General features: G+C 50.4%; 1 protein-coding gene across 3 annotated transcripts; it reads right to left on the bottom strand.

The window, feature by feature from the left end:
• Positions 1 to 685: 685 nt before the first annotated feature.
• Positions 686 to 18,382, bottom strand: BOK (BCL2 family apoptosis regulator BOK). Of its 3 annotated transcripts, none has more exons than XM_010716505.3 (5): positions 18,203 to 18,382; positions 12,587 to 12,925; positions 9,658 to 9,786; positions 5,508 to 5,671; positions 686 to 1,625 (listed from the first exon to the last, which is right to left on the bottom strand). In XM_010716505.3, the coding sequence occupies exons 2-5, from the start codon at positions 12,807 to 12,809 to the stop codon at positions 1,443 to 1,445; spliced, it is 699 nt and encodes a 232-aa protein (XP_010714807.1). In that variant the 5' UTR covers positions 12,810 to 12,925; positions 18,203 to 18,382; the 3' UTR covers positions 686 to 1,442. The 3 variants fall into 3 exon arrangements, with proteins under 3 accessions (XP_010714807.1, XP_010714806.1, XP_010714808.1); XM_010716504.2 differs by lacking the exon at positions 18,203 to 18,382 and adding an exon at positions 13,755 to 14,130; XM_010716506.2 differs by lacking the exon at positions 18,203 to 18,382 and adding an exon at positions 13,755 to 13,996 and having other exon boundaries at positions 686 to 1,629.
• Positions 18,383 to 21,393: the final 3,011 nt, after the last annotated feature.

Raw genomic sequence — 21,393 nt, 5'->3', positions numbered from 1 at the left:
GGTGTGCAGCCCCTTCCCACCCACACACATTCCTTTCCAGCAATGCTGCTTTCTTTGGCTTATCATTCTTATCTTTTTCTCAAACTGACTTAATTGGTGCCTTTAACTCTTGATGTTATTTGTTGGTCCCTCTGATATCCCTTGTTTATTCTAAGAGCAGTCATAGCCTAAAGCATTACATTTCAAACTAGCATCCAAACTGAGGAAGGTTTTTGCAGTTGCAGTACGATCATGCTGGCTCCATCAGCTCACCCACGCTCCATAAAGCACGAGGCATGACAAGGTGGGCTGCACTTTACCAGCTGCAGGGCTGTCCGAGTCCAAGCTACACGCAGCCGAGGTTCTTCCAGGAAGGACAAGTCTGATTTTAGTAAGCTTCTTTGAGACGAAGAAGCTGCATCCCCCTAGCAGTCTGCTTCCAGTGCAGTTACTGCTCTCTGTGCTCTCAGTGTGGTTAGCTCAGCTCACCACGTACACTGCAAGAGCAGCTCACCTATCCCTGGAACAAACACCTGTGACATGGCCACACCACGGGCCAAAGTACGAAGCAGATGCTTTTATCACATTAACATCTCCTACCAGGGGAAATGCTGGAGTATTTTTAGCATGGCTCCGGTGTTCGTCTCTGCACTGTTTTGGCCTTTTTTGGAATTTTTAACTCTGGAAACAAATACATTACCCTTTACAATAAACAACACCTACTTTCCTTTATTGTACAATACAAAGAGGACTACAGGCTGTACTCCTGAAGACAATAAGGGAGAAATATAAAACAGTTCCTTTTGACACGGCTTTCCCCCCCTTCGTAACACCAGGCAGCTCACTTACTGCTTCCCTCATCTCACCTGTCCCACTTACACATTGAGCTTTGCCTTCACTGCAAAATTCCAACCTGAGTTGTTGCTCAGTCCCTTGTTTGATGTGATGCACGTGGGCTCAGTAAGAGGTCAGAGCAGCGCCCTTGCTAACTGCATCCCATGCAGCTGCCCTGCACACACACCACAAAACGCATTTCCCAAGGAATGTCAGAGAGGGAAGCATCTGATGATGGTACATCTGGTTTCATCCCATACAAATCCCATCACAGCACGGTACCGTCTGTCACGCTGTGCTGTGGGGAGAGCCCAATGACACGGAGCCAGGGAGCGAGGAGGAGATGGAGCCTTAGCAAAACACAACAACAAGAAGTGACACAAGGCAAGTCTGAAGACTGAAAGGGGATTGCATGCAGCGAGGGAGGGCTGCTCCTCCTCTCTTCTTTCCATTTCATTTCAAATCGTAGCTCCTTCCTCATCTGGTCCCCACGGGAAACAGGGCTCCTGGGACATAAACAGTGGGAGAGGCTCCTGGGGCCATCAAAGGAGAATGAAGTCCATCAGCTGCCACCAGCTAAGGGAGAGGAGAACAAGTTGTGTCTGTACCAGTTCTTCTCTTCCTCCTCTTCAGAGCCCACGGCCACTGCTTCTGGAGTGGGGGAGGAGATGGGGCACGGGGCAGTGGGACTCATCTCTCGGGCAGCAACACGAAGAAGATGGCCTTGAGGAAGTGCCCAAAGCTGCAGATGGCGGCCACGAGCCAGTGGGAGCGGAGACTGGGGTCGGTGCTGACCACGCACTTGGTGATGTCTGCCTGAGGAGGGGGAGCAGAGGTCAGCAGCCATGCCCAGACCCACCCGGCCACTGCGTACCTCAAAACAAGCCACGCCTGGGGAAAGGAATGCTACGGGAGGATCAGCAAGCATTTCCATTTTCAACAGCAAAATAAAAGAAACTTTCCTCCCTTTCCCAGGAGAAACCTTGGCAACAACAGCCTTCCCATCCCTTTCTGCAAAGCACGATGCTTCCCTGAGGTTGTCCTGTTTAATATCAGCTCAAGTTGCTTGCACTTTTTCTCTTGCCTTAATGTTTTATTTGGAACTCGTTCAAGGAAGTAAACCCATGATTTAAATCGCGAGCAATGCAAGCTTTGTTTGTGGGAATGTGTCTGCTGGCTGCGGTGCTGCCCGGCACATGGGCCAGAGGTATGGATTGCTGGGCAGCCACTGTCAGGTATTGACAGGAATGGCAGCCCGTGATGAACAGAAATAACAATGCAGTGAATTCATGGAGATTTGATCTCGGCTGGGACGGGGAGGAGAGAGCAGAAAATATCTGGAGGGTAAAGCGAACAGGACAGAAGCGGATAGAAAATTACATCTGCTGGGAGGGGTAAGCAAATTTTCATTTGCTTACCTGCAATTTTGCCTGCAAAATTTGTATTGTGGTTAAACATCAGCCAAGCACAAGGAACTATGGGCTGCAGCTCTGTGACACAGGGCGCACTGTTACCGTATCAGTTTGATGAGGTTTTCAGAAATACCAGGGACTGTACGGTGGCAAAAGTGAACCAAAACTGAGAGACAAAGATGGGCAAATATCCATTGGCCTCACAGCTTTCTCTTTACACCATAGCTTGGCGAGCAGCCCTTCTCTGACTGGAGTACTATGTCCAGACCTGAGGCCTCAGAAGGAGACGGATGCAAAGCTGTTAAAGGAGGTCCAGAGGAGGGCCATAAAAATGATCAGAGGGCTGGAACACCTTTCCTAGGAAGACAGGCTGAAGGAGCTGGGCTTGTTAAGCTTGGAGAAGAGAAGGCTGTGGGGAGACCTGACTGTGGCCTTTCAGTGGTTGAAGGAAGCATAAAAGCAGGAGTGAGCTTTTTGCACAATCTGATATTGATAAGACAAGGGGGAATGGTTTTAAACTAAGAGAGGGGAGACTTAGGTCAGATGTCAGGAAAAAATTATTTACTCAGGGGATGGTGAGACCCTGGCACTGTTCCTCAGAGTAAAGTCCCTTCCAACTCAAATCATTCTGTGATCCTATCACTGAGAAGAGCGCAGCCTCCTTGAAGAGAGGAACAAGGATCACTGAACATCCCAATAATCTTTTCCAATGTTCCCACCTGCATTCAAGATGCCAGCAAGACACACTTGAGCAATCTTAGCAATAATTAGAAGAAAACAAGAGGGAGGACGCAGGGACAAAGTGAATAAAGCTTCGTTAACTGACACCAAGATCATCTACGTGTGGAAGGTCTGATAATAGCAGCCCCAGGAAGTCTGAAGGCTGGCATGCTGCATTACCATGCTGCTTTGGGGTCTCTGAGCTCATACACACCCAGCGAGCAGAGATGGCTTGAGTAGGGAGGAGTGGATAGCAGCAGGAAGCTGAATCAGTGCATGGGGAATTCCTGGGGTGAACAGCAAGGCGGGGAAAGGCTGCAGCTGTAAAAGTCTTGACACTCAGTACCAGCAGAGCCCACGGCTCCCTATGAGCCAGAGCCTCATGGCAATCAGTGCTGGGTGAATGCACCTTGTGAGTGGCAGCTACAGAGATGGCTGATCTGAGATGAGCATCACCTGCTCCATGCTGATGTAACGAGCTCTCTGTGGCCAGCTGAGAAGAGCCGTGCTCAGCAGCACCTTGAGACTGGTACTGTGCTCTCTTAGATAAACACAACTGCTCAGCTGTTTAACAATTGCCTTGGTTATTGTAATCCAAACAAAGCATACCAGATAAGGCACTGAAACTGAAAATTTCAAAGCCACTTAATTAAACAGGCCTTTGTGAGGCACTGATAAGCTGCTACAGCGACAGTTTGATCTTTGCCTGTTATTTATTCATTGAACAAGTTCAGGTCTCAAGCTCTTCTTTGGAGCAACCATCCATAGCAGCTGCTGAAAAACCTTTCTACTCCCCTGCAAAACCCCTGCTGAGGCTGCAAACGCTCCTCGGGGAGAGATGGTACCCCCAAGAGTTAAATGCTTTTTCTTTCTCCTAAGAGGTGTTGGACCATGGCAGTTAGAGGCTTTCTCCACCCTATAAAATATGGGACTGGGGGGTCATAATAGACCATATGGGCCCATACTGCTGTGCTCTCCCGGCACTGCCTGGAGCTCAGAGGTTCCTCTTGGCAGCCCAAGCAGGTGTGTGGTGGGGCCATGTGCACAGAGGAAAGGCAGACGCCAGGCCAAGACAAACCAACAGCAGTGAGATCAGGCAGCAGATGAAAGGGGCTCCAGCACAGAGCCACTTCGCCTGGCCCTTCTGGGAACAGGGCTGGGAAATGTCACGCTGCAGCGCCTAGCTGAGAGGAACAACGTTCAGGGAAACACAGCACAAAGGCACAGGGATGAGGAGACTTCCCCTCTGCTGAAGGAGCCACTTGTTTCTGGAGGGAAGCTATCTCCTCTGTGCAGCCCAGAGCTGCTGATAAGCGTGCTTACAACAGGAGGTAATCAGTAACAGCCAGCAGCTTTCACAGCTTTCTTGTCTGATCAGGGGCTTCCCTTTCCTAGGGCTGGATTCTGAGAGCAAGCAGCATGCCTTCAGCAGCACCAGGGCAAATGGAATGGCACTCGAGTAGAAACGGCTGCACCAGGAGCAGACAAGGACAGGGCTCCTCTCTTCAGCTGCTGAGAGCTCATTCTGGACAGGGGATGGGCTCTGTGGCTTGCTTGCTATGCAACAAACTTTCCAAAAATATCCATTTGGAACTATCAAACACTTTGTTTTGAAGTCTAACAACGCACCACAAAAATTAAAACAAGATGTTAACTTATCTGAACATACATGGTTTACCAGAACAAGGAAGCAACTTAGTTGGGAAACTAGAAGGGGGCACATTCCTATGCAACATTCCAATTTTAAGGAAACTTTTTTTTTCCCCCCCAAAGGAAAAACTTTCAAAGAAAACATTTCAACTAGCCCCACAGGTACTCAGAATAAACCTCACCGATGGGCTGAGGTGGGGATAGGAACAGTGCAGCTTGGTGAGTTCTTTCCCAGGGCATCCTCTCCAGTACCTCAGCACAATTATTTGAGCAGACACAAAATGAAACAAGTCGGGGCATTCAATAAAATGGTTACTCTCCAGCCCAGCCAATCAGCCCACCGGGCCCAAGGTGGCAGCTTTAGAGAGAGCAGGGATGACCAAAGGTAGCAATGGATCCAAAATCAGAACATTGCTACCTTTCCAGCTGCCCCCCATCATGTACATCACCCTGCTTTTGATCCTGCCACAGCTCAGCCAGCAGCTCGAGCTCCTAGGGAGGTCACTGGTGAGGTGTCTGGCTATTCCACAGCACCTAAATAAAGCTCTTACTCCAAATTGTTCTCCATAAGATCACTGTATTTCTCACGGGCTATAGAGAGAACCACAGAAATCAAACACTGGGTGATGGCTCCTGTTTACAGTCTGCTACTACAACTGTCTGCCTGCTCCAGAGAAATTCAGGACAGGAACAGAAGAGGCATCAGTGGGTGAGGATTGAACGAGTGCACAGGAAGCTGAAGACCAGAACAGCTGACACTGTTGAGGACAGGGCGAGGAGAAAGTAACAGAGCTATGAGAGCCTAGCACAGGAACAATCTCACCCAATGTCATTCTACAACAAGATGCATTAACTGGGCTGTTTCCCGGTCTGCCCATGGGGAAGCAAGCCAGACCAGCCAGCATCTCTTACCCAGCCTCCTCGCCTCTTCAGCCACGTCACCAAGGTCTTGCGGACAAACTCTCCCAGGCAGTCCACGATGGTGTGGACCATGGCTGGCTGTGCATGACGCACACAGTCCACTGCCAGCCCCGCTGCCACAGCGTAGAGAGAAACCACCTTGCCCCATGTTATGCCTGGGAAAAGAAGAGAGGGTGCTCACGTTTACACGGATCGAAGGGCAAAACCCTCCTCTATCACAGGTGCCCACTCTTTAAGCATGAGGGTTTGAGTCTGGCTGCAGCTGTGGTCCTGCATGCTTTCCTGTGAGTGATTAAAACTGGGCATGCTTTGACCACTGCTTAGCCCCATACGTGCAGCTTTGGAGAAAGCAGCCCAAAGACACCACCCAAAGACATAAAAGCATTCCTGTTTGTTTTTTTTCTAGATCGGAGTCTCTTCCAAAGTGACAGACAGAGCACATAAGCAATAAGCATCTGCACATTCCATTCTGCCATGACAAAGACCAAACAAGGGAAGTAGAGCTACGGGTTCAAGACAGTTGGAGTCCTCCTGGACTCAGTCTCCAACGAGGTAGCTCCACAAGCATTTCACACCTCACACCTGTCCCACCGAGGACAGTGCAGCCAGCCGTGCCAGCCAGCTATCTAACCTCCCTAAAGCAGAGCTTCCTGTGAGGCTGGCCTGCCCGCAGCAAGAGCCCCATGGATGCTGTCCCAGCAGCAGCCATCTCCCTGCAGCGCTGGCAGTCCATGCCCGGGCTGTGCTCTGGGCACCAGCCAGCTCCATGTTATCCCCATACTGAGCCAACACCACAGGGTGTAAATCCTCCACACTCAGGCATCACAGCTGGCAATCTCTGATCAGGCTCTTAACAGGAGCAGCAACCTGGGAACGCAGCCCTCTGCATGCACACAGCACAGGGGTATGTGGATTTCCTTTGGCTATGCTGGGAAGTTTGCTTTATAGAGAAACTATTCAAATATCAGCCACAGGAATGGTTTGTTACGCTGACAACAAATATCCATTTGCTGTTCCAAAAAAGCAGTTCTTCCACTCGTGACTAATGCGACATCAAAATCTACAAAAGATCATTTTGCTAGGCACTGTAGCAGCAATAATAACCCACAGCAGGGTCCTGTGATGCTGTTCTCTATAGGCACTGTCCCCAGGATCATAAGAAGTTATTGATAAAGTGGCTGTTATTTTCCTGGAGGTGTTCCAGAACCATGGAGATGTGGGCAGCAGGCATGGTTGGATCGGCCGGGGCTGGACCTGGGGATCTTAGGGATCTTTTCCAACCTCTATGATTCTATGGTTCTAACACACAACAAAGCAGTTTGCAGTATGGACATGTTGGTCCAGCTCCAAGGAAGGAGGGAGGGAAAGCTCCTTCAGTTCTTGCCTTCCCCACTGGTCGATGGTCCTTCTTGCAGGCTGTTGGATTCTAGATATTTCAGAGGGGTAAAGCCCTCCCCAGCACAGGGACAGAGCCCTCCCCTTCACATGGATGGCACAAACTGGCAACAATGCTTGTCGAAGTGATGGATGTGAAGGGCTCAGTGGTCACTTCCCATTCCCTCTTTTTTACAGAGCACTCTATAAGGGTCAAATCAATCCCTGGGGCTGCTTCCTGGCAAACCTGAGCTGCAGGGGTAGGGGAGTAAGAAATCCCTTCCCTCCCAATTCCTCTATGCCAAAGATTCCATCACTGCTGCTGCAGGCAGGGTGGCAGCAGCTGGATGCATCTGCACCAGCTGGATGTAATTGGTCCTGAAGAGTGATTAAAGCAGAAAATTCCCTAAAATTTCTGCCCACAGAGGTGGAACAGAAGAAAATGAGACAAGCCACTTAGAAAGTGTTTTTAAAAGTAAGAAATACAAGTTGCAGCCTCAAGGCCAGCCTTGGAGCTGGAGGTATGTAAACACTGCGAGCCCAAGGGAAAATGAATTAGCAGGAAAGAGCTGCTCTTGAATGCATTCCCACTGCATGTCAGCGAGCCCAGGGGAGCGTGTGGCCACGCAGCCCCCAGCACTGTGCTGCCCAAGCACTCAGACAAACTGCCCTCATCCCACTCACATCCATCTGACCTGCCAGTCAGACCTCAGAGAAACATAATCCAGTGCTATGTTTCAGCAGCTTGAAGGATGAGCCAGGCCCAGTATGCTCTCCGCTGGTGGAGAAAAAGGAGCCAAGAGGGATGTGCACGAGGCAGGGAGCTCATAAAGCCTGCAGGGTGAGGCAGCAGCAAGGTGCATTGCTAGCAACATTCCAGCTGCAGGGAGGCATGTTCTCTTGGCAACCTCATGCATCCCTGGTCCTTTTTGCAGAGGGCTCACTGCAGCCCAAGCACTGTTAATTAAGAGCTTACCAGCACCCAAAACTATAAAACCAGTATAATCATAGAACCATAGAATCACTGAAGTTGGAAAAGACCTCTAAGGTCATCTGGTCCAACCATGAACCCATCCCCACTGTGCCCACTGACCATGTCCCTCGCTGCTACACCTACACAGCAGTGCTAAGCGGGGGGGTGCAACTGTCCTCTTCAACAAGACAGGGTAAAACTCTTACATTCCATTGCTGGACAGGCACTGCAAGTGTCTGATGGGCTCCTCAGATTGTCTCGGCACTGCAATGTCAGACTGGAGCTGTTTTCTTAATAAACTGGACAGTGAAAAACAGGGTCAGGTGCTTTAGCCATTGGTAACTGGCTTGAAAATTCAGGCTGCATTCGAGCTCTCTCATTTCCTTCACCCATTAAGAGCCTCTTTCCTCTGAACTATGAAAAAAAAAAAAAAAAAGAGAAGTGCCTGGCTGTCACTGCTAGCACTGATCTGCTGGATTTAACATTAAATGCTGAGCCTTGAGACTGCTGCTAGGACTCATGAATGTTAAAATCAGTGAACTCTTCTTCCCCCTCTACTACTCAGCAGCCTTCTAGCAAGAGAAGCTACAGAAATGAATTGACAAAAGCCACTGAAGCAGTGCTTCAACCTCACATCCACAGGCTGTCCTGCTGGTTGGTATGAAGCAGAGACGGGAAAGAAGAGAATGCAGAGCAGTGTAAGGTTGGAACCCACACCCGTGCACAACCATCTGCTGGAGGCTAATGCAGCACTGAGTCCCCAGCACCCACAGCAGAGCTTTAGCCTGGGCTTCTACTACATCCCCAAAGCTTCCCAATTGCCACCCTCAAAGGACTGAGTCTGCGGCCTTACCACCTCAAAACCCCTGAGTCTGGGGCCAAGAGATACAATTTCCAGCTTTACTTTCAACAACAAATAAACCAAGACCACAACATTAAGACCATTCAAGCTTCTCATGCGACTCCTGAGCTTGGAATTGAAGAACAATAAGTGCATTTCTCAACAAACACACACTGTCAATGCACGAGGTGAGGCTCCCAGCACACGGCATGCTGCTCTGCCTGGAGCCCTCCAGCTTTCTGTTGAATTCCCCACCTCGCTTGGGATGTGGTTGGGATACAGTCAGCTGTGCTCAGCTAAGAAGATAACCTACTTGCCTGTGCTGCAAATACCCATGCCTGCAAACCTGACCTCTGCTTTTCAGGGCAAATAAAGCTCAGCGCCGAAATGACAAGGCTGTCCTTCAACATAGCAACACTCAGACGTGCCTGCCATGTTTACCTGGCTCAGAGGAGAGCGGTCCTGCCTCCGAGCACAAGGCAGCAGCTGGAAGCAGCAGGCTCCATTGCAGCCCTGGCTGTCGCTGGGGGAAAGGAAGCCAGGAAGAGGGAACTCCCTTGTGATGAGTTAGCTCTGGCTCCCAGCACCAGCAGCATGAGCTGGAACAAGGGAGGCTCCCGTGTAATGAACCTGCTCCGGTTGCCAGCGGTGAGCAAAGGAGCTTGGAATGAGCGACCTCCTTGTGCGATGCGGTAACACCACCTCCTACGGAGGCAGGGCAGGAGACGGCTTCTAGAACGAGCGAGAAATGCCAGGAGGATGCACAGAATGGGGCACTTCCCTGCCAGAACAACAGAGCACGGAGGAGCTCATTAAATCATTACAGAAGGGCATGCTGCCAAACTGCCCACGGCTCTTTCCTAAACCTGGCCCCACCTCGCAGCCATCCCATAACAGCGGCCCCATCCTGTTCCTGCCCGCCCCAGCCCTGTCTGCCTGTCTGGGTGCGGTACCTGCAGTGAAGATCTGTGCAGCCACGGCCAGGAAAGCATCCGTCACCACCGTCTCCGAGTGCAGCGAGATGTTCAGCTGGCGGGCGATGTTGCGATAGACGTTGGGGCGAATGTATTCCAGCTCATCCCCTGCAAGCAAATACCTGGGGTCAGCATGCTGGAATCACAGCTGGGGCCATCCCTCCATCTGGTGTCAAACAGGCAGCACAGCTCTCAGGGTCACTTAGAAGCAGCCCCGGCACCTCCGTCCTTTGTCCCAGTATTGCCTGCGCCCTCCTTTCCCCACAGTCTGAAAGGAACAAAGCCAGCAGCGAGAAAGAGGCACATACACCTGTGTGAGCTGTTGGAAGATACGCCCTTTCTCAACCTGTACAAAAAACGTCATGAGATGAGAGTGACTCAGGCGTGTTGGAGGCTGACAGAAGCCAGGAATCCACCTGGAGCCACACAGCATCGAGGAGAGACTCCCGGCTCAGCTCTCTGTGCACAGAGTGACGGAGCAGAGCTCCTACCCGACTCCCAGCAGTCCATTTGCCTGCCTGGCTTCCCCAGCAAAGTTCCTGGCACACACAGGATGTGCTTTCTATCCAGGTTGGTTTTTCCCCAGCTGGGACCCAGTTGGTGGTGTCAAGTTAGCTTGAAGATCAAGACAAAAAGAGCAAGGACAAACAGAGAACACCCTCCTAGCAGGTTTGTGTTGGAACATCAGCAGCACAGCTTTCCTCTGCAGACTAACAAGCCATCCTGACCAGTACAATCATTAACCACTATCTCTAATTGTTTTACCTCTCATGGATATTTAAGAAGATGCTGTAGGAGCGTTATACAGTGTGAACATGGCATGAGACCAAAGCCTTGTGTGCATGGAGGTTCTCATTTGGCCATCTAGATGAACGCTCATCCTTCTGCATAGGAGGACCCAGGAGAAGAGAAGAGCTGTCATGGCCTCTAGACATCCATAGGGTCACTTCAGCACCCTGACCCGGGTGAGACCCATAAGGACCATTGAGTCAGTGTCACTGCAGGGCCAAGGTGGCTTGTCCCAGCCAGAGGGCAACCGAGCACCCAGAGGATGGCATTAAATGGGAACTAGGAACAAAGGCATCATCCCATCAGGGCTTTGTTAAGCAGCAGCTGCTCCAGCTGCTCAACTTGAATTCATAAAACTATTCCCCAGCACTCAGCATAAGACAAGCAGAGCCCAGCTTCACAGGAGGCCACAAATGAATTCTTCTGACCCTTTGTGCCCGGGGCATTGTTCCATATAGGCCGAGGAAAGAGGAAACCCTGAGCCTGCATGGCCAGGGCTGATAAGAGGCACCATTCCTTACATCCTCAGCAGCTGCTCTGGCTCCGCAGGGAGCACACAGCTTCGTCCCCAGCCCAGAGGGGTGGCTAGGACATAATTTGGGCTGGGTTCAGTGCCTGCAGCCTGCTCCTGCTGCTGCAACCTCTGGTTCAGGTACACCAGACCTACGCCACACGTGGTCTGAGATCTCTTGGCCACATCAATGGCCAATCCTCTCACAATTCTACTAAGAAGTACAGCTCCCCCTTCTTGCTGCATGGGAACCAAGCAAGCCATGGCTCTCTCCAAGCAGATTTGCTCAGAGAAGCGCAGAGTTCCCATAACTGTCAGCCAAACCTCTCCATCTGGAGGAGAATCAGTGGTAGCAGAGTCACCCAGGAGACGCCTCCAGACACAGGCTGCCACCTGCTCGCCCTTCAGTGTCCTCCTGGCCTCCCACAGAAGATCTGGCTCAACCCCAGCCCAAGAAAAACTGGGGAGACAAAGAGGCAGCCAGGCTGACAGATGGACAAAAACAACAGAAGATTCAGCATAGGAAAGAAAACATGTAAAAGAATAGTAATTTAATAAAAGCCAGCCAAAAGAAAAAAAGAAAACCATGTATGCCTTAAAAACGAATTTGGGATAACATCCAAAAGAACTAGAAAGAAGAGAAAGTGGGGGAACCAGTCTGGCCCTGATTTGGTTGGGCTCAGTTAAAGGTTGCTTCACCGGACTTATTTGAACTTTGGTGTAATTAAATCAGATGCAAATGCCAATGGTAGTTTCCAAGCCAAATGTGAACTGATATTCCAACCTGCAGGCAAAGAGGGATGTTGGAAGCAACCTCCTAGAACCAGAGTGCTAGGATCTAGAGAAGAGTGCTTGACTTGAGCATACAGGTTGAAGCCTAAAGCCAAAGGTAGGCAATGGGCAGCAGCCAGAGGGTGCTCAGGCTGCAGGCACTGCTCCAGAGCTGCTCCCACAGCCATGTCAAGTGCACAGCTGAGTGCTCTGCCAGGGCAGCCGCTGGGTGTCCACAAGTGCCATGATTGAAAAGTCTCCACTGCCCTGTGCTGCTGGGCCCAGACAGCCATCCACAGACAGCCGTGTCCTGCATCACAAGGCTTAGTTTGGTGCAGAGGTCCCTGTATCAGTGATTGCTACGCTGCCCCAAGCATGGAAGATTCTACAGCTGCCCCACTGACCAAAACCAAGAAAAGATCTTGCTAAATGATTGGGGTAGGGAAAGGCGAAGAGAGCACATTAACACACTGCCACTAAAAAGCAGTGTTATAAGATTTGTGGTACACACATCTAAGCAATTACCCTTAATTAAACATCCCTGCAGCTGGGTGAGCAACCACTTCTGTGAGCTGCTGATGAAGCCCAGGCATGGAGCTGCCAGGATCCCACCGGTGCCTGGAGAACCATTACAAGCCCTGTTCAAAATGCCAAGCTGAGACAAACTACAGAGAGAAACAAAACTCTTACACAGATGCAGTTTTACACAGTTAAACATCATTTGCTGTTGGGTCTCAGAACCACAGCACTGAGCAATAACCTAAAGGATGAAGGACGTGCAAGCCAAGGAGCTGCCCAGGGGAGATTCCCAAGCCCAGACCACACGCAGGGACTCACCCAGGCGCAGCAGGATGGCAGACACCTCAGCCAGCTTGCCGCCGGGCACCGGGGTATTGTGCTCAGGTTTGCTCCAGCTGACACCTGCACGGATCAGCCTCGAGTTGATGTAGTCCCTGCAGAGAGCCTTGGCTTGGGACACAAGCTCCTTGTCGGTGGGAGACCTGTCAAACACCTCCATCACCTCTGCAGCAAAGACGGAGGAGCGGCGCAGCACTTCCATCCTCGCAGCAAAGCCACCCAGCTCCAGGCTGGGCTGAGCCTTAGGGAGGCAGCGATCCGCAGGGCTCCGTCACAGCTCTCAGGAGCTGCTTTCCCAAGGACAGTTTTTCATTCTACCTGTTGAATAAGAGCATCTCTAAGTTCTGGAGAACTCCGATTCAGGTCTCACGCCTTACAGTTACACTGATGTTGGTACTATCATATTTGCAAGAGTGGCTGCATCCTCTGCCCCTGGCTGCTCTGACCCCACCAGCAGTCTGGCCCACAGCAGTTCCCAGCCACTGAGGTGTTTTCCCTTTCTCCATTCGCATTCAGCAGCCCCAGAATCACACTGCAGACAGACTGGATGGTCAGACACGGAAACAATTCATAGGACTTGCAGACAACTTCATCTTGTTTCAATTAAACTGGAAAAAAACCTGAATCCCAAATACCAGCTGCAGCAACCTCAGCCAGAGGCAGACATTCCAGCGCAGTGGGGCATGGGTCTGTCTGGAGGCACTAACAGCACTAACAGACAGCACAGGAACACAAGGGCAGGAACATTTGAGATGTCCCAGCAGCCCTTGGCTGTGGTGGAAGACCTGGTCCTTATCACTTTCTCAGAAGGGGTTTTGGTTCTGCAGCTTTTTCTGTTTTTATAGCAACATATGTACTGCTACTCAAAATGCTTCAGTAACAGCAAAAAAGGAAATCAGATTCTAAAAAAAACGTTCCCAGGTGTGAATGGCTAAAGAGGAAACCCAGAACTTCTACAGCCACCTGAATTCATCTTGGTCTTTCTAACCCAGTGCTGCTCTGGGAAGCAAACTCAGACCTAAGGCTCTGCCCAGGTCTCAGTCAATGCATTTCTCAGTCCTCGTTGTTGGACAGCTGCTTACAATAACGAATTTCAGACTAAACAAAGCCAGTTACTTTTGCTCTTCCCAATGAAAAATATATTTACCCCTCATGTTGCGCTCTGGTCCCCCTCGGTGTCTCCTGCTGGGACGGTTCGGTGCTCCTCCTGCAGAGCTGGGTCAGTGGGTGTAGGCTTCCACCGCCCCACTGTGCCCCCATCCCCACATCCCACTGACAGCCCTGGGGCTCGCCGCGCTGCTTTTAAGGGACCCAGAGGCAGAGGAAAGCTTCTAGCTTTAGCCTTGTAAGGAAGATGAAATAACCGGGAGGTGGGGTTGCGGGAGCCGGAGAGCTGCGCTTCCTCCTCCCCTTTCTGTGCTCTTAAGGAGGTTCGCTGCAGAGCGACGTCGGGACTACATTGCTGGAGTGAGCAGGGAGTGCTGGAACGGGAGGGGAAGGCCATGCTGCAGCCATCCCCCAGCCCTCAGCTATGGACTCCTATTACAGAATCACAGAATCATTAAGGCTGGAGAAGACCCCTGAGATCCCCAAGTCCAACTGCACCTCGTGTCACTGTGCCCACTGCCCACGTCCCTCAGTGCCACATCTCCACGGCTCTGAACACCCCCAGGGATGGTGACCCACCTCCCTGTGCAGCTGTGCAGTGCCTCACTGCTCAGTCTGAGCAAAATATTTCCTGCAGAAAAGAAATTCTACCAGCCCAAGAAAGAAGAATCTGTAGGTTAGTGAGCAAGCTGCATCCTTTCCAACAGGAGCTGCCCACCCCTGACCCATTCCTTCCCTTCAGAATGCACTCTGTGGTCTCCTGAACAACCAGATTTCTGCCTTTGCAACTCTAATAGCCGAGCAATCATTAAAAATGTTGCCTAAGCTACAGCAGCTGACAGCTTGAAAGAAGTTCCATTCAAACCGCTCCTATTCAGGAGAGCCCTGAAACAAAGATGAGGGCTTAAATATCAGGATTGCTTAACTAATGATCATGTTTGTCGGAATTCTGGCAGGCGTGAAGGTGCCACAGATCCTCCCTGCTCTCCTGGGTGCCCATCCCACCCCATACGTTCCCTGCCCGCTGTCACACCAAAAGTTGCCTCTCTAGATGATAGTGCATGAAAGCTCAGCGCACAGCACTGAGCCGGCCATGCAGGAACAATGCTGCAGCCCAGGGAGCTGCTGGTGTCTGCTGAGCTCCTTTGTCCATAACACGTTTAGGCTAAAACATTTTAGAGGCTAAACCTATACTGGGGAATCCCTCGTGGGAAAGGACTACCAGAAAATAGCACTGAAACACTTATCTCACCCCAAAACACTGTTCCCATTGTAGGTATCCTTGGCATGGCAGTGTTTTGGCTCCAGCAGGCTCTAAATTACAGCTCCTGCCTATCTATCTCAGATGGGGAGGATCAGAAAAGCTTGGAGCACTCACTTCCTAAAATAAAAGCAAAAAAACCCAGGATTACACCTCATAAACAGGGCTGCTCTGGCAGAGCACCAGCACCATAATGGTCCTCAGCCTTCCACCATGCCACCCTGACCCTCTTGCATCACCTCAGCCATTCTGTCTTTCCTCATTGCCTTTCCTGCTCCATTTAGGCAGCAGCTCTTGGGTTGTGTTGGGAAGGCATCCCTTATTGCTGCGAGTGCCCACGGGATCATGCTACAGGTTCAAAGCCATTGGGGCACTAACAGGAGGGTCAGCAAGATGAGAAGAAAGAGCACTTTTCCTACAGAAACATTTTGCCAGCTGCAACAGAAAAACAATACATGGAAGTAGCAGCATAATGGGACCCAAGCAGAACACAGAGGGTTTTTGAACTTTCCCTTTAATTCTGAAGGGCTCAGTTCAGAGCCTCACGGAACCCAGGCAGTTATTTGCAGTACTCTCTGTAGGAGATTGCCCCGAGCTCCTCTCCTGAGCAGCATCTTGCAGTGCTGTGTGTCCTACAGCAGAACAAAGGGGCTGTGTTGCAGAGAATGCTACCTTCCACAGCCTCCAGATGGTTCACCTTCTCAAGTACACAGCTCTGGTGGTTTACACTCATCAGGATTAGTAAGCAATCCATTACTTAGGGATCCGACAGATTATCACTAACACCAATGTTTTCTTCTCTTAGCTGTCATGCTCACTGCTGGTGTTTGTAGGCACAACTCTCCTGTTATAAACATGCCTATATACATACATATAGATACATAAATACAAAGGCAGGCTGTACTCCAGGACTAGGGTACAACCCCATTGAAGGGAAACTGGCATGAACTTCCTATTACTAAGCACTGCTATGAGCTGAATCCTCATCATCTCCAACCTTATTCCCAAATTTGATTTCCCAAGAAGAGCACAACCATTGCCATTCAGGTATCAAGCCACAGTAAAAGAGCAGCTCCGAGCTGTGGTCTGATAGACAAAACTTCATTTTTTTAGCACAAACAACATATTTACATATTTTACCACTAAAATAGAAAAAGCAGAAAGCACAGCATGAGGTCAACATCCCCAAGAGAGCAAAGAGGATTCTCCCCTTTCAGTCTCTAAGGCACAAGGGCAGAGGATGAGCCTTGGCTTCAGTGCAGCAACCGATCGCTCCCCAGGATGGGAACCAGGTCCCACCTCCATGCAGGGATGCTCTCACAGGTGCAGACAGGTGAAGGCAGGCAGATGCCTCTGCCTGCACTGACCCTGACATCTCAGGAGCCCAAATGGGTGCTGTACTGGCTTGGCTGCATTTATGAGCACTGATGCATTGATGTGCAGCCTAGAGACACGTGCTGGGGCACAGCAGTATCACAGGCAGATGGATTGCTGGAGCTGATAACAGGGAGGGAGTCTGCCCTGCGCATGTTTGCATGTTTTAAACATGCCTTGAAGTATTTCTTCACATTCAGGACGCAGCTCTGCTTTTAACTTAAGCCCTTGCTGACTTTTGGAAAGGCTCAGCCTCTGGAGCTGGGCAGGGCAGCAGAAGGAAACCCTTTCAGCTTTGCCATCAGACAAGTGTCCATGAAGCCACAGCCCTACTGTCACCTCTGCATGCAGAAGTGCAGCTGCAGTGATTTGGAACTGCGTGGTGCATTGCACAAGGCAAATGGATGCTGCCAGGAGGTAATCACCAGAGCCTTGTGCAAGAGCAGAGACAGCTCACCAAGTACGGCTTTCCCAGTGCTCCCACGATTACAGCTTTCACGAGTTGTGACGGGAGAGACTTAATGAACAAAAACAAAGAAGAGACTACAACTTCTTGTTACCTGACACTGAGCTATCCCAATCGGTTTTGGAGAACAGCCAGGACAAAGCTGCCCCTCCTTGTACCAGAAGGGTGAGTGCCCAAAGCAAGGATAGCTTACATCTTTTGGCTTTGAACTCCAGAATTTCCCCTACTTGGACTTGGAAAGCTTTGGGCCGGAGCGTTTACCTGATTCTGAAAGGCAAGAAAGGAAATTTGAACGTAATTTTGAGGAGCCCCAGCACTACCTTCAGTGGGCTCTATAGCACGGCCTGCTCACTTTTCCAGGCTCACTGCAAGAGCTGCTGCTGGTCCTGGGCCACCTGCCTGAGCGCTGCCACGTATCAACAGCTGGCACTGCATGTTGGAATGCCAGCAAACTGCTGGCCAGGTGCTCAAAGCCAACGATGCTCAGGGTGGGCCCACTTCAGACAAAGCATTTGAGTCAATTTTAATCATATTTCAGAATCAGCAAGCAGGAAATCTCGTTTGAGGTCACTGATTTTAATCTGTTTTTGCATTTGTTTCTCGGGTAGGGTGAGTCTCAGCGACTCGTAGGAATTAAGACCTGTTTACTTGCAAGTGAGCTCAGCTCAGTGTTACATTTCCCCCTCTCGGCTACAAAGGAGGAAAGTTATGTACTAAAGCAATTCTATAGCTGAAACAAATGAGAAATTTGAACATATTGTGGGTGCTAAGCATGCTGTATTCTGCTTAGCAGGTTATTTGTGCTTCGTGTCCCTTGGTGTATGTCCCCCTGAAGAGTGATCCAAATGCAATTAGAGATAAGTAGAAACAAATGATGTCTTTACATGCTAAATTAAAAGAGCAAACATGAAAAGGCTGTTGGAATTCATAAAGCACCTGAGACAAAACAAAACAAAAGAAAAAGAACATGTTTGATGCAGCTACTGAACTGAGTCAACTGCTGAAATGAATAAGCAGCTTCTGACACCAATGGCTTTTTTCATGGTCCCAGAACCCCAGCCAGCTCAAACCTGAAGTCTTCAGTACACAAGAGGTCAATCAGTTAAACTAGAATTAGGGGAAGTGTTTCCAAGGAATGAAATACGTAAAACTGCAGTTCTGGGGGAGGGAGGTTTCTCATTCAGGTCACTGCTTTCTGCTGAAGTGAGCAGAGGAATTTTCAGACCCAACAAATGCTTCAGTTTAGAACCATAGAATCAAATCATACAATCATTAAGATCGGAAAAGACAACCAAGATCACCAGGTCCCACCACCAACCCATCAGCCATGCCCAAGAAGCTGCAAGCGAATGGCTATTTGTTCCGCAGGAGGGGCAGTGCTGCTTACCATCATCCCTCGTGGTGAAGACAATTTGAAAGAAGCCACAAACAGTCAGGTCACACACTGGATTGTATCAGAGAGCAGCAAGCCGTGTGTACCTGCCCCAGGAGGGAGCACAGCCAACTGCATGGCTTCCCTCTGCAGCTGCAGCAGCGAGCATATCTCCTCTTGGAGGCCTCTGCAGACAAACAGACAGACTGACAGACAGGCTCTGTGCAGCCCTGCATGCTTCCTGTTGAACATCTGTGGTTTAAGGTACAGAGGTGCCCCTCTACCAGAAGTGACAACACAGGGTAGATGTTCAGCGTGAGTCATTTAACAGGCAGAGCTTCTTGATTTAAAAGAAGTGGGAAATGCTTACCTTGAGTTTTGAAAGAAAAATCAGCTTCGCGCAGACCTGCACAGCATCTGTGCAAGTTTCTCTTGCACATTCCCAAAGCAACTCTACACCCAAGGTCTGGTTTCTCTGGTCCTGGTAATCACAGACCAGGACAGAATCAACACTCTGTCACATTTCTTGCTGGCACTAACATATGTCTGGTGTTTTGATAGGAAAAATATACGTTCGGGATTGAAGAATTTCATTTCTAGAAGGAGCCACAAGATCAGGCCACTGCAGTGTGTGAGACCAATTCACTAATCTGCTTGAATTATCACTTAGCCTTGCAGAAATTAACATCATAGAGCTGCCAATGGTTCTTTTGGTCCAGCAAAGGACAGAATTTTGATGCTGGCATCAAGCCTCACATCAGAAAGATGCATAAAGGAGTAAGTAGCTTTGCAGCTTCTTATTACACAAGACACAAAAGTCTTCTCAAAATCCTCATCTGAGAAACAGTGCCCTCAAACAATTCATTTTGTGCATCATTCTGTTTAAAAACGTTGCTGGACAAATGCAAGAAAAGAGGAGTCTTCCCTTAACAAAGCATGAACTGCTGGGTTTCCCTTGCACAAAGGGAACATGCACCATGAGAGCTCATCTCTCAGAATAGATATCTCCAAGTAATCACTTTCATGTGGTGTTATATTTTAGTCTAATGGCATGAAAAGCATGGAGGTTTAACAGAGGAAACCCTGAACTCAGAAGGGATCAGAAGCATCTCAGGAGAGTGAGTGGGGCTATCATCTGGACTGCAAAGATCGTTATGAACACAAACATGAGTACAGTGTGGTTCCATCAGAATTAGAGCTGAATGCTCTGCCCCTGGTTGGCCCATCTGCACAGGCGGTGACAGGCAATTATCACACATTTCTTTCCTGATTCTGGCTGTCGCCATCTTTTTCTCCTCATTTTCTGCAGTGAACAACTCCAAATGGATTCCTCCATATCCAGTTTGAAAGCAGGCAGGGAATGAAAGCACGACGTGACGCCGTTGGTTCCAGCAGAGCACTTTGTTCTGTTTCAAAGACTAGACACACTAATTTCCATAGCTGTGCCATGGTTCCAGACAAGGCTGTCTCTTCGAGTGCTCAGTGAGTGCCAGCTCTGTCCCCAGGTGCTGGCTGCTGTGCAGCTCATCCCCCATCACTGGCTCCTGTCATTCCCTCTGTTAAGCAGGGATACCCTGGGGTCTCCTGCTATCAGCACACGACTCCCAGGGCAGTCAGAAGGGACCAGCTGGGAAAGCAAAGTATCCCTGCAGATACATCAGCAGTATCCATTCCTGCCTAAGCAGAGCGCCGAAGCGCCGACGTCTGTGAGGGTTTAGGATTCAGCTTCATCAGCTGTTTTCTGCCGCTGCACAGGAACATGGTTTGGAAGAACAAGTACTCAGTGCTCTCAGCTTGGAAGCAGCCTGGCTTAATTTGAGGATTAGTCATTGGGAGGGAAAAGATGCTCAGCCAACCCAGGAGTCAGCTCCACTTTACAGCTGCAAGAGCCACTCCTGCTTATTCCACTTTACCAGCAGAACAGGGAGATAAAGGCCCTTTTCTTTGCTGAACACTCAAAACAGTCTTAAGAGCCACGATATCAGCAGGAAAAGAGCCTCAATATTGCAAGACTTGTAGTGATAGAGTCTGCAGGCAGGAACAAGAGTGCTGCAGCTCAAGCAGCCCGCTGCAGCTTCCATACAGCTGGAGGCTCTAGAAGGGGAACCATAAGAGCAAGTGGGCTTCTACAGCACTCGCTCAGTGCGTTCTGTCTTGGTAGGCACAGGTTCCTCTTTAAAGTTGTCCTCACATCTCCTATAAGGAGCCAGGGTTAAGGCCTGGAGAAGTTCTCAGCTGCCATCACACAGCAGTCACCTCACGCCTAGCAGTGCCTGGCAGGTGGGGTAGAGCTCATCAGCCCTATGCCTCGCACTGAATGAGCACTTGAGGTTTGGAGCACTCTCTTCCACTACTTTGCTTTGCTAAACCCACGTAAGGCACTCGCTGCTTCAGTTCAAAACCTTCACCATAAAGAAGGCCGACGGAGAAGAACATCCCATTGAATGCTGTCAGCATAGCTTGCAAGTTGAGGCAGAGGCTGTTTTGGCACAGCCTAGCATCTACTGAACAGAAGCTCAGTGGCCCAGTCTAGACAGCAGCCATAAACCACAGCGAGGAGGAAAGCTGCTGGCAAAGCCCAGTTCTTGCTTCCTCCATACAAGTGCATTCTTCCCCGCAGTTTGGAAGCTGCTCCTGGGAGGGTGATAAATTCAACTTGTGTTTCCTTTCCTTCTCTACTTTCGCTGCTTAACTGCCTTCCACAGGCACAGCGCTGTTCTGCACTGCTCACCTCCAGCAGCACAGCGCAGAAAAGCACTTCAGCCCGTCGGTGTGCCAATGCGAGAGCTCCTCTTTGGACCGAGCCGTGCTTCATCCCGCTCGAGAGGCACAGGGCTGCAATCCGTGGTCGCCACCTGGCGGCAGCGACACAAAACAAAGCGGGGTTGCTTCCGAAACGCGCTCGCCAGCCCCGATCGCTCCCAGAGGCAGCGATTTGCCGGGCAGGGGCGCTTCTTAAGGCACTTCACGAGGGCTCGCCCTAAATGAAGCCACCACAAGGCGTTAAATGCCGCTCCTTGCCGCCGTAACCCCAACACCACAGCACACACCCGGCGCCGCGCGGTGCCACGGGAGCCGTAGTCCGCGCCTCCGCTTCCCCTCAGCTCGTCTGCCCGCGCGCGGCGCGCCGGGACACGCAGTCCGTAAGGGCGGCACCCGGACGGCGCGAGGCGGGGCGGGAACTACAGCTCCCAGCATGCAGCGCG

The sequence above is a fragment of the Meleagris gallopavo genome, chromosome 11 (assembly GCF_000146605.3).
Source record: "Meleagris gallopavo isolate NT-WF06-2002-E0010 breed Aviagen turkey brand Nicholas breeding stock chromosome 11, Turkey_5.1, whole genome shotgun sequence".
Classification (NCBI taxonomy): Eukaryota; Metazoa; Chordata; class Aves; order Galliformes; family Phasianidae; genus Meleagris; species Meleagris gallopavo.
This window is presented reverse-complemented; position numbering and strand designations above follow the sequence as displayed.